Here is a 12,753-nt window from a genome sequence, read left to right as displayed (position 1 = left end):
CATTGGTGAGCAAGTGATGTGATGGTAAATTTTTCCAAATCTGTTAAGATGAAGAAACAAACTCATCTACATCTTGGATGGCCTTAGGGTGAATACATTTTCAACAAATTTTTAAATGTGGTTGACCTATTCTTTAAGTTTTTCTTCAAATATGGAATTTTCCATATTTTTTCCATATTCTAAGGAAGAAAATACATTTAAAATAAAATTGGGGAAAAAAAGCCTGAAGTCTTGTCTTGATAAGGAAAATTTCATAACTAGCACTGTGTCCTAATACACGCATTGCATTTACTTTTTAAATATTTTCACAAAAATACATCATGGTTGGAAATGGCTTGCAATTAAATGATCACACATGAAAATTTTAACATAAAATATCAAAATGATTACTTCACTCTTTTTAGATCATTGTAATTTAAAATAATTTTATAATGCATTTTCAGTTAAAAAAAAAAAAAAAAAAAAAAAAACATTACTTTTTTTTATTAAAATACACATAAAATTAGCCGAAATATATGATCAAGGCATGGTAAAGAGCTGAAGACCCTGGGACTCTAATAAACACCCACTTGATGCATTTTCACATCCTTGTGTCCCAGAAAAATTCAAGTCACCTGGTTTGCAGGAAGATCTTTTTATTAGAGATACGTTTGATCCAACAGCAGTGCTCAGAGTCTTGGGGCAAAGAACCAGCAAAGTAGGGCCAGCAGAGGCAAACCTTGAACAAGCACATCATGTCAGTTTGCTGTCCAGGGCTCTGAGACAGCTTGAAGGCATACAGGAAGCTCTCTCCCTGCCATGCTGAATGATTCATGAACAGTCTAGAGATAAAGTATCACACATGCCAATAGGTAGAAAGATGCAACCTGATGCTGCCAGTTCAGATTACAGGCCACAGTGAAACCATGAAACTGATTAATGATTCTGGCTGTGCTTTAAAAGTCTTTCAGCACATCTGAAAACATTAAATCAGTCACAAGTTGCAGTTGTATGAGTGTATTTACTAGTGTGCACTTTCTGAAATGCTTTGGCAGGAGAAGAGAACATTCCAGGCACTCTGTATTCTAACAAGCAGTGGGACACTAAAACAACAACCCTTGTTTTTCACATCCTTTGGCTTCATTCGTTTAATGCTCACCCAGTAGGTGAGAAGGCCATGGTCAGCCTAGTAAACCGATTGCGATATCTGGGTTAAAGTTGAATCTGCAGGATCCAGAGCCCTATATTAGTATAAACAAGCTTGAATCTATTCAGTTAAACACTATGCTTACCACACTTATGACATAATGTTTTTGTAATGTGACACAAATAGAGACGGTCCCTGAGTTGAGCATGAATAAGAAGCTAAGAAACGTGGAAGCTCGCATCTTTAATGTGGAACGGAAGTGCGTAAATAAGAAGCTGCGAATAAGAAGCTGAGTTCAGCCTCGTTTCAAAATCAGTGAACTTGGACCCTGAATTACTTAAACTGACCTAATGGTGACTTCAATTATGTAATATATATTTTCACATTTCACACACTTTTAGCCCTATGTAAGAATGAACTTAATGACTAGGTAGCTTTAATGTTGCAGTTGTAAAATGGCAATATGATCAGGGCCAGCCCCTAGCATAGCAACAGTTGCCTAGGGCACAAAATGACTGGGGGGCCTGCAGAAAAGTTTTTTTTTTTTTTTTTTTGGATCGGACGTGCGCCCCCTTATTACCATTGTGCGCTCCTACACCCATATATTAAGCAAAATAATTTCTGACAATAATTTCTGACAATAATTAACATAATTTTAGTACTGATCTATTATCAAACTGATTAAAATTATGTTAGAATAAAATAAAATTGACATCAATAAAAAATAATATGATTTGAACGTGATGTTGGACTAATTTAAACACTTTCTGCTTCATGACTTAATTATAATACATCATCATAACGCATTAATTATGCATGGCACAGGCTGTTAAAATAGCTTTGCCATTAATGTGCTCTTAAAGTATACTTTCTAAAAAAAAATTGTGAAAAAGACAATTATTAGGGGCACAAGGCAGGAAGCAATGCAAAGAAGGGGAGCAGAAAAAATATCAATATAGAGGTAAAAATCTCAAGTTGCCCTGTGATGTTTATGCAGTATTTTGAAATAGCCTTTTTAAAACATCTTAACTGGCAACACTGACCCCGTGTTTTTGCTTGAGTTAACTGCTTATTTAATTTTTCTTCATTTTCTTTCAAATCCATTTAAGCTTCTGTAATGTTGTTTTAATATCAGTTACATTACTGCTTGCTTTTAATTCACTAAAAAGTGTCTAAATGTCTTTTCTAAAAAGACCATGACTAGGACTATAATCTAGCATTCATAAAATGAAATAATTAAGGTTAAGTATGTAATTTTCCACTGTAGCCTACTGTGTGCACAAAATTGAAATTAAAGATACGGGTATGCTAATTAGACTAACTAGCTAGCCAGCTGGCTAACATCTACAAATACATTATAAAATGTAGCCTTTATTTTGTTGCCTTTGTTGTCTGGTAGACTATTTTAGGCATTTCATATTGCTCATATTGCCCTTTGTTGTAATAAGTACTTGTCACTGTAGGCGTAGTTGTGGGAGTAGCTCATGTCTGGTCTCTTCTTCAGGCTATTTGAACAGATTCACTCATAAAATATCTACAAAGCACTTCAACATCTCCATTTATTTATTATCACAATTTATTTATTACTTATTTATGTTAATACCTATACGTATTTATGTAACGTTACATTACAGTAAAGTTATGTGACAAAAAAACCTGGGCCGGCCCTGAATATGATAAAAACATAATGAGTTATGTGACAGTAAATAAAAAGAATAAAACCACATGATTATATAGTTAGACTAGCCTACTTATTAACTGATACCCATTCCCACAAAACAACCCGTTGCACAATTTCTTATCGCAAGTTTAACTCAATATTGTGTTTCCAAACATGGAAAGTTATCCTGCAGTCCCTTCCTGGAGAACAACTGAAGAGCTCAGATGCAAAAGCATTTTTCTCAGGCTCCACTGTTTATGTTCAGTTATTTCACTTTAATGACAATCAAAATATTCTATTCATTGCCACATAAGAGCCTGATAAAAATGCACATTTTAGAAGAAATTTTCAAACGGCACTAGAGGCTTTTGCATCTGAGCTCTTCAACTGTGTGTGTATTTAAAGATCTACTTCACAAGTGATGCAAGTGACTATACTGTAGCTAAACTCCTGACACCTAGATTCCTGTGGCACGAGCCACAAGTAAAATACAGTTTTGCCCTAAAAAAAACTTACTGGTAAATACTTGTCTGACAAAGGAATATACCGTACCAACCTGAGAAACATTTTCTGTAGTATTCATGTTGTGTATCTGCTATTTTATTTTTTCTGATTATTTAAAGCACGAATAAATCATTTAATAGAGTCTGCGCTTTCCAATGAATAGGCCTACGTCAAACGTGGGATGAATCAGTACATGATAACCTGAATCATTCAAACAGTTCACTCACAAACTGAATCATTTAGAGCTAGTTCATAGCAAAGCGGTAACAGGAAACCTTGAGAACAAACCAGTGCTGAAATAATAGTAATAATAGTGCTGTCAAACGATTAATCGAGATTAATATTTATATTAAAGTTTTCGTTTACTTAATATGTGTGTATACTTTGTATATTTATTATGTATTTATAAATACACACACATGAATGTATATATTTAAAAAAAAATATGTTTATATATATTTATATATATATAAATTACTAATATAAATTTATACTTGTAAATACATTTATGTGTATTACATACATGTGTGTATTTAAATATACATAAATATACACAGTACACACATATTATGTAAAATTTTGGATGCGATTCATCTTTTGACAGCACTGAATAATAGTAAGAAGAAGAAGAAGAAGAGGAGGAGGAAGAATATTCACTTCACTGAAACGAACTATGCAAATGCATCTTATTGTTTGTTGGCGATGAAGAACATTTTTATTAAGTGCTGTCACATTTGAATTAGTCTTTTCTAAGACAAAGGACGCTAAATTTGTGAATGAATGCAATGAGAGCTCTGCTGAAGTGTATAAAGTCTGTTTAGTTTCCATTCGATTTTCGGTCAGTGATAAGATATAACTTCACAGCCAACATTTTTTTTTTTTCCCCCAGATAAGAAATGTAACTAGTGATACACTAAGAATATTAGGAAATAAGGAAAAGATAAAAGTGCACCATAACTGCAAGATGACAAAACATAAATCATTGCATTGCCCAGACAGCCATGGTACAAAATGAATGGAGCAAACTATAATGACTTAGTGCTTTAAATTTGCTCAACACATTACCAAATACACAAAACAGAATGTTTGGTAACTAAAACTATGGCATTTGTATGGCAAAATTCCCTGTGCACTGTTTGTTCTTGCCTAATGCTGACTTATACAGCTGCCAGAAAGTGGGGTCTAAAGTGGAATAATCAAATGTTCAAAGTAAGCTGCTTTGTATAGTATCACTAGCTATGACCCATAGACTCAAAGCAAACCTAAAAGGACCCATTTAGTAAACTACAAACAAACAAACAGCACCTTTGTTCATGGAGCCAGAGATAATGCAGCAACCACAGGCCTGCAGGGTTCATTCTCTGTGACATATTTCCGTGTCACTGCTGTGGAAAAGCCAAGTAGGACTCAGTATGACTGATAAAACTAAGCCAAATTTCATGCAGTTAAGTTCACAGCCAACATAAGTCCTGGGACAGAGTATCCACATTTGAAATAAAAAGTATTCAAACCTGTTCAAGTAAGATTTGACCAAACACATCCAGTTAGTAGAAAACCTATTCCAATAGCATTATGCTTGCCAGACTTGGAATTGCGTCAGTATTGGCCTTGATGTGACATCACTGAATACTTTGAATTTGTGTTGTTGGAAGAGAGCAGATTTGAAGAGGCCAATCGGCAAAATACCTTTAGGTTCCTTGCGTTATCAAACTGACCCTTACGTGGTATGTATTGACACAGATGAAGAGTGGGACAACCCCTGATAAGGGAATGCTTTAAATGTGGACCCTGAGAAGAAATTCTCATTTTCTCATCAACAGGTAAGAGCCAAATGTCCACTTAAATAGAATAATTAATTGTAAATGTTCCTCTTTAAAAATATTTGTCAGTCAATAACATTTAAATGAATAGATCAAAATACTTAAATCTTTCTGTCTTTTCTTTTTTTTTAATTTATAGAATAACCTTTGGTAAATTAAAATGAATCTGAAGTTTGTTACACTGGCTTTGGTCTTTGCTACCACAACAGGTTTGTTGTCTCTTTAAGTTTATTTCCTCTAAAATGGAGATTATTATCATCATTATTATTTTACATTGATCTAACGCAACCATCCTTCCTTTCAGCATTTCCACTCGATGAGATCAGTCGAGAAGCATGGAGTTTGCAGAAAGACAATCAGGCTACTGACAAGAAAATTTTAGCCAAAGATTCAAAGTAAGTTCACTCTCATAGTAATGTTGATTAATATTGATATTTTTTGGAGGGACATGAAGTCAAAATGTCAGGGCGATACAGTTGTTGTGATATAATAAAAAAAACGCCTCATTAAAAATAATTAAATTATTAAATGGAAAACATTATTATGTGGTTTGGCAAAATATTGTTTTTTTATTTCTTAAGGTGAAAAAAAAACATTTTAACAAAACTACTTATTAATAGTTACAAAACTTGTCATGTGGTGCAACCCTAAAAAAATTAAAGCTATTAAAAAGCTATTATCATTTTCACCTTGAAAAATGCATATACGAAATGTTTTTGAAAATAGGTGTACACTCAAATGTTTTCAAAGTGTATGGAAAATGTTAATTGTTTTTACTTGATGGTTATACCACGTGACATTTAAATTGAAAATTTGCTTGAAAATTGTATTAAAGTTTCTTAAAGCATATAAACCAACAAGAATACAAAAAGTACATTTTGAATAACTAGTTTTACAAGATTTTTCATTTTCTTTATCATGGACGTTCCTGGCCACATCCTAGTCATGGTCCAAATCATTAACCCCGTTCCTGTTTTGCAGTGGTGTGTGGAAGAACCATGTAGTGAGCAGTGACCTTTATTCCCAAGACTCTCACAACCCCATGGCGGCTGAACTGAGACAAAAGCTGAGTATGGAGTCTGAGCGCCTGAGGGCTCGTCTAAAGCAAGAGCTTTCTGAGCTGAGGGAGAGACTATCTCCTTACCCCAGCCACCCAAAACACACCATGGCCAATATCAAGGAGTTCCTCGCCCCCTTCACTAAGCAGCTCCAGACAGCTCTCCAGTCCAACACTCAGGAACTCTGTGAGAAACTCAATATGAACCTCCAGGACCTGAACCCAGAGGAAGCCACACTCTACCAGGAGGCAGTGCAGAGGGTCACGCTAGCTCTGGATGAAAGCCACCAGAAAAGGACAGCAGCCTTCGAGGACTTTAAAACAAAAGCATTTGAGGCTGTAGAGGAGGAACGAGACAGCAGCGTAAAGGAGCTTTGGGAGGAAGTCACTGCCAGGCTGGGACAGGAAGTGTGTACCTTCAGTTTAGAGGTACAAGGGAAGGTGGCGGCACTTAAGATAGCTTTGGCAGGCCATCTTGCCTCGGCACAGCCTCCAAGGGATGTGATGACTTCAAAAGTGGATCAGTTCTGCCAGAATTCCTCATCTCGGAATCAACAGTTTATTTCTAACTTAGACCAACAGATGATCGCTCTACAAGAAAACCAGAGCCATGGTGAGTCATCAGCTGGTTATCATCAGACAAACATAGAGTCCATACAGGAGGATTTCTCAACCAGACTCACAGCCCTATTACAAGACATCGTACACACTCTAAATTAAACAACACAACAACATTCCAATCAGATATGCAAATATAATGTACTGTAAATAATAGCATTTATGTTCAGATTGTACATTGTGACCTGTAACTTTTGTAGAACAATATTGTTGTTTGTACAGTTTTCAGAAAGAACCTTATGGAAAGTTCAGTGAAATTCAGTGAAGTGAAAGAAAGAACAGAAAAGCTTTCTTCCTTTTACTGAAGATACTTTGTGTAATGTGTGGATATGTTTCACAAACATGTTAATAAAAAGTTCAATTTGTACATATTTGAAACTATCTTTAATGTTTTATTTTATTTACAATTTTTGTTGTCAATTGATCTTTGCCTCCACTACAGTATATGAATAAAAGTTCTTTCTAAATAAATCACATCTAAACAATTGTGATATATCAGATTACAGGAAGCAGCAAGTCATTGGTTAATACAGGGGTTTTCAAACTGGGGTCTGTAGAAAATGAGAAAAAAATATAAAGAAAGAAAACTATGTTAATTTTAAAAATTTTTAGGGCTGTCAAAGTTAATTTGTTTATCAAATGCAATCATTTTAACACAACATATATAAAAAAATCTTAATTTAATTACAAATATTATTTTTATTCAAAATTCATCTCTAATAGTCAATAGAAAACTTTCCAGATATTAATAGAAAATTTACTTTTTTTATGGTACAGTCAAACTAAAAGCCAATAACTTAATTTAGAAAACAACATCGTCTTTATAATATCAAACTTAATATTTCTAACACAAAACATGATAAAATATAGCTGCCTTTATATTTCAAGAAGAGGGTCTTTCGATCAGGGTCCTGGCATCAAAAAGTTTGAAAACCCCTGAGCTAATGTGCAGAAGAAGCAATGTGTAATCAAAATATTACAGAAGGATTTTATCCACAGTTTGTTCCTCTCAATAATTCAGCTGTGCCTACATACCTCTTACAGTATCATTCGCTAACACACATCTAAAACATATCAAACAATGTCAACAGCAGTATTTGCATTTACATGAGAGAATTAAGCATTTGAGTTTTCTTCCAAGTGCATGATGACTAGACTACACAGTGCTGTCTAAATAGATTAAAATATGCTAAATAGGCATTATGCAAAGCGGTTCTTTGCTGGTTTGTGCAGATGCTGTGATGTGATCAGACGTCTTATCAGCATATCAAATTAAGCTTCATTCAACGCAAAACAGATGGCGAGTTGATGGATCTCTTAGTGGAAAGCCCGAGGCAGAGCACCAGCCCAGCAAAACCTCTTCAGCACAAACCATCCAGCCATAACCAGCAACACAGCACCGCCGGTGGCAAAAATGACACCCACCACCACTCCAACCACGTTCATATTGTCCTTGTTTACCGGCTCACTGCCTCCTGATTCACAAGACAAACAAACTGTTACTGTCAACATATGGCACTGTGCTGTTTTAGCTTTTTATTTATTTTTAAGTATTTTCATCTGAATTTCAGTTACATCAAAGCACAATATTTTGTGCTCAGTTTAATTCTTTTTAAATACTTTTCTATTACATTTTTTCTTTGACATTTTACTATTTTGTTTTTCATTTGACTATTTAGTATGCATGCAGCTCTTATGACCTATTATTTTTAAATAAAATGCTATGCCATATATTTTTTTTATAATTTCAAAAAAAAATATATAATAATAATAATTGTTATACTTTATATATTTTTATAATTACACTATATTTTTATAAATCATATTTGTAAATTTAGTATTTTAAATATTTTTTTACTATCTTTGTAATTATTATGTCTGCAGGTTTATGACCTTAAGATGGTATACCAATGGTTTAAAATATATTTTGATACATTTTCTATTTATTTTTTACATTTGACTATATGAACAATAAGTACAGTATGTATGCAACTTTTATGACCTTTTTAATTTTGTAATTTTAATTTTGCAAAATGATAATTAAAATGGTATACAGATGGTTTAAAATATTACACACATTTTCTATCTTTTTTTTTTTTTTTTTTTTTTTTTTTTTTTACATTTTATATTTTAATAAATAGTATGTATGCAGCTTTAAAGACCTTTTTTTTTGGTATTCTAACACCATTTTAAAATATTTTGATAGAAGTTTCAAAAAGAATCCCGTACCAGAGGCCAATGCAGAGGGAACATCATTATCTACAGGATCAAAAAGAGAGAGTAGTAAGGCATCTCAAAATCACTCTGATTAGGAATTCAGTATGTTTGACAATAAGCTGGGTCTCAGACTGGTCTCATTCTGGATTGATGTGTGTATGTGACTGACTTACTCAGGGCTGCGGTGTACAGAGGACCCACAGACACTGTGGCAGAATCCTTAGCTGGCAATCCGTAAGGTTCTAGGGCCCTTCGCCTTCGTGTTCTGGTAGAGTTGCAAGACTGTACGAGTAAAATAAGTAAAATGATAATTGGATATATTTTCATTAGTAGTATTCCAATCAATCCATTCTATTCAAACAGTAAAAGACTCCTACATCAAGTAGTTCTTGGCACTTGTTAGGTTCGCAGAGTCGCAGTATGCAGTGCAGGTATATAGTAGACATTTCTTGATTACGGTGCTCCACAAAGCGGAAGGCTTCAAATGAAAATCTGGAAAACTTGGAGTGGCCATTATAAAGCACCGTTGTCCGGTTCTGTACCACACATCTGTGATAAAACAGTTGAGAAACATTGATGTACTAGCACACACATCAACGACTAAGAGTCAAATTTAGCGATATGAGCAATAAATTCTTAATAAGAAGTAACTCACCCTGTGAAAAAGCTGTGCTGTATGTTGTTGGTTTGATTATAAGGTGATGGGGTTGCAAAACAGTGGTCCAGCAAGAGATAAAAACTGAAAAAAGGCAAAAATAATTGTATTTCATTTCACAATAAAACCATTAAGAAACATACAATTCACTGGCCAAGAGAAAACTGCGATTTTCTTACTTTCCAGTCAGATTGGCAGCTTTTACTTCAACATAGACTTTACTGCGCAGCTCTAATCCAGTAGGTGGAACCACCAATGGGCTGTTAAAATCTGTGCTCTGATACAGAAACAATTAAAAATATGTTTTAAATGGCACATATTTTGAATTCAGAGTGAAGAATTTAGGACAAATCCCCACTCACATTGAAGACTCCCATGCTGAGAGTGTCAATGAAAGTACCATTGTTGTCTCTAGTGGCCACTGACACTGATGACCTGCATGAAGAATATTAATCAGTCAGGCCTTTTGCTGTCACTGGTGAAATATGCAGTGGAGGGTCAATGTCTGAATACTCACGCTACAATCTGAGTGTTGTTGATGAGATATTCCAGCGGGTAACGGCAAGAGAAGTGATAGTAGAGGTCTGTGGAGTAACTGATGACGCCCTCTGAAGAGCTGGCTGTATCAATGTATCCAGTGATAATGACGGACTGAATGCTGGAGAACATGCTGAATGGACCAGAGGAGCTGGGCACCTCATCCACAATCTAAAAATGTCCAAAGGAAAATTCAATAAAGCATTATACAAAAGTGCAATACATTTAAAATTATTTGACTATTTTAATCTTTTTTAAAAGACATTTTTATACTTTTTATACTAATATATATTTTTTTATTATTAAAATATATATATTAACATTTTTCTTTAATTATTTTCAGCATTTTACAATTTTAAAAATATTTATATACTTTTTTTATATATTTAAAAAACACTTTTATATACTTTATATGATTATGAAACAATATTTTATTTATATCATTTATTTGCATACTGTATTTTTACATTTTCAGATTTTTTGTTTCACTATTTTTTTTTTTTTTTCAAAATTAGTATGCATGCAGCTTTTATGACACTATTTAAAACTAACTTGGCAAAAGGATAAAAAGGTGTTTTTTCTTCGCACCTGCAGAGACTGTCTACATGGGTTCTCCTGGCTGTGGTTGAATGGCAGACGGTAGCGGATGACAGGTGGGTTGACAGTGGTATCAATGGTGCCCATGCACTGGGCATTATTGCGCTCCCCATTCAGGGCCAGGCCGTTGGGGTCAAAGCCTGCCCACTCAGCAGTGCACAGGTTTACCTCCAGAGTGATCATGTTGGTGCTACAGTCTACCACCAGATCATTGTTGTCTAACCAAAAAGAGAGGTGTTAATGTTGAGCAAATTGCAGAGAATGGAGAATTGTCTCACATCTGGAAGGTCAGAGACTCACCTGGAACCCTGTTAAACACTGCGGAGCAGTTATAGGCCGAGTGAACTGGCTGCATGACAAGAGCCAGTGCACAGAAGCAGAGCCACAGCTTCATTCTTGCTATAGAGCAATGGCAGAACAGGACTAAAAAAGATCACAGATTGAAAAGTCAAGTCATCCAATATTACAAACTTAACTTCTGTTACAGTTATAATGAGGATGAAAGTAATTATTTTGAATGTACTGTGTTATTTTTTAACATTTAAGAGAAAAAATCAGTAGATATCTGTAAAGAAACAGTATACCATACCTGTTTAGCTCTCAGGCAAGGGAACGGACATTACTTGAGAAAGGTGATGTGATGTTTCTTATATAGCGCTGGACCCCAGGCATAATTCAGGTGCAGGGAGTGTCTCATCGCTCCTCCTAAATTACGGAACAGTTCCTTCCTACATTAGAAAATGAATCCTCTGCTTTTGATTAACAATAAAAGTCCTTGAATACAGTGACAATAAGGTGTGATGCATATCCAAGAGACAGCAGTTCTGATTTTCAGATAAGCCAAATAAATGAAGACAGATTAAGTTGTGACTATGACCACAAACATATAAAAGACATATGTTAATAGGTTTATATTAGCATTATTCTACAATCGAAGCATTTTTACCATTGTTTTTTATTTTTTAAGTACTATTAGAATCAGTTTTAGGATTCATTATGTATAAGCTGGAAACTTCTATTTACACTGATATCTATTTGTATATGAAATGCATTAATTAAATCTGCTTATTCAAATAAACTGTCCTGTTGGCTATTATAGTCATTGGAGAGTTTGTTGATTGGTTTGTTTTTAAAGGGAGTAAAAAATTTTGAGCAACGTTTACTTGAACAAATGAATGCAGGTTTGTTGTAAGACTGATGTTTTTTTTTATATATATACTGTATATATTGCCGCAAATTACATGAAAAAAACATATCTTTAAACTTTGTTGTCTAGTAACAACTGTCCAGAATCTTGATTTATCTATTTTTGCCCAATTGAGAATGTTTTTATTTTTTGTCACAGTATTAAATGGCAAAGCCTTAGAATGTAAATTAAGAATCTATTGTGTATAAATCATTTGAAACATAAAATGTTGCATCATCTCCTGGGAATAGAACATCATGAATACGAGAAATGTGATAATGTGCCACAAGGCATGAAACACAGAGCACCAAAAATAGCCTTTGTTCATCTGGCTCGCATGCGAGCATCATCTATTGTGATCTGAGAGCTGCTAGATCAAGACACCCCTGCTAAAGGCTAAAGGGTCACTTTTGCCTGAGTGTTGGTGATATCTGACAAAGAACTTTGAATGAAGCACATACACTTGTTTGTGCCAAAAGCCCCTCAGTGTGAGAACATATTTCACATGTTATGCTTACCTTGATACGTCACACCTTTATGATTTTCTGTTCTTGTCCACTGGAAAGCAGTGAAAGCAATCTAGATCCCTGTCTTCTTCAATCTTATTCTCAATTTAGATGAATTCATGTGACTGCAGAGATCACTAAATCTGATTTGGAGAGGCTGTAAAATGCATAGCATGAAGTAAGAGAATCATACTTGTTCAAGAAGTCAAACAACTTGCACAGTCAGATAAGGACAGAACTGACAGAATCTTTACTGTGGGTATGTTTGTA

The 12,753-nt window shown here is 34.4% G+C and overlaps 2 protein-coding genes across 2 annotated transcripts; one reads left to right on the top strand and one right to left on the bottom strand.

Moving 5' to 3' along the window:
- Positions 1-4,961: 4,961 nt before the first annotated feature.
- On the top strand, positions 4,962-7,156 carry LOC109103226 (apolipoprotein A-IV-like). Its single transcript, XM_019116601.2, has 4 exons — positions 4,962-5,110; positions 5,250-5,319; positions 5,415-5,505; positions 6,092-7,156. Exons 2-4 carry the CDS (start codon positions 5,271-5,273, stop codon positions 6,885-6,887), a joined length of 936 nt encoding a protein of 311 aa, XP_018972146.1. The 5' UTR covers positions 4,962-5,110; positions 5,250-5,270; the 3' UTR covers positions 6,888-7,156.
- Positions 7,157-7,206: 50 nt separating this feature from the next.
- On the bottom strand, positions 7,207-11,417 carry LOC109103548 (zona pellucida-like domain-containing protein 1). The gene is made up of 11 exons (XM_042739453.1): positions 11,381-11,417; positions 11,092-11,214; positions 10,783-11,009; positions 10,175-10,365; positions 10,020-10,092; positions 9,837-9,934; positions 9,658-9,741; positions 9,380-9,551; positions 9,176-9,284; positions 9,015-9,044; positions 7,207-8,260 (listed from the first exon to the last, which is right to left on the bottom strand). Exons 2-11 carry the CDS (start codon positions 11,183-11,185, stop codon positions 8,103-8,105), a joined length of 1,236 nt encoding a protein of 411 aa, XP_042595387.1. The 5' UTR covers positions 11,186-11,214; positions 11,381-11,417; the 3' UTR covers positions 7,207-8,102.
- Positions 11,418-12,753: the final 1,336 nt, after the last annotated feature.

Source organism: Cyprinus carpio, chromosome B15 (assembly GCF_018340385.1).
Source record: "Cyprinus carpio isolate SPL01 chromosome B15, ASM1834038v1, whole genome shotgun sequence".
Classification (NCBI taxonomy): Eukaryota; Metazoa; Chordata; class Actinopteri; order Cypriniformes; family Cyprinidae; genus Cyprinus; species Cyprinus carpio.
Note: the sequence above shows the minus strand (reverse complement) of the source record. Positions and strands in the feature narration are given on the sequence as shown.

Coding starts and splice junctions, on each gene's coding strand:
- LOC109103226 (XM_019116601.2), top strand. CDS start 5,271: ATGAATCTGAAGTTTGTTACACTGGCTTTGGTCTTTGCTACCACAACA. Junction 5,320..5,414: donor GGTCTTTGCTACCACAACAG/GTTTGTTGTCTC, acceptor CCTTCCTTTCAG/CATTTCCACTCGATGAGATC. Junction 5,506..6,091: donor ATTTTAGCCAAAGATTCAAA/GTAAGTTCACTC, acceptor CCTGTTTTGCAG/TGGTGTGTGGAAGAACCATG.
- LOC109103548 (XM_042739453.1), bottom strand. CDS start 11,185: ATGAAGCTGTGGCTCTGCTTCTGTGCACTGGCTCTTGTCATGCAGCCA. Junction 11,010..11,091: donor AGTGTTTAACAGGGTTCCAG/GTGAGTCTCTGA, acceptor CTTTTTGGTTAG/ACAACAATGATCTGGTGGTA. Junction 9,552..9,657: donor CAGCACAGCTTTTTCACAGG/GTGAGTTACTTC, acceptor GTTTTATCACAG/ATGTGTGGTACAGAACCGGA.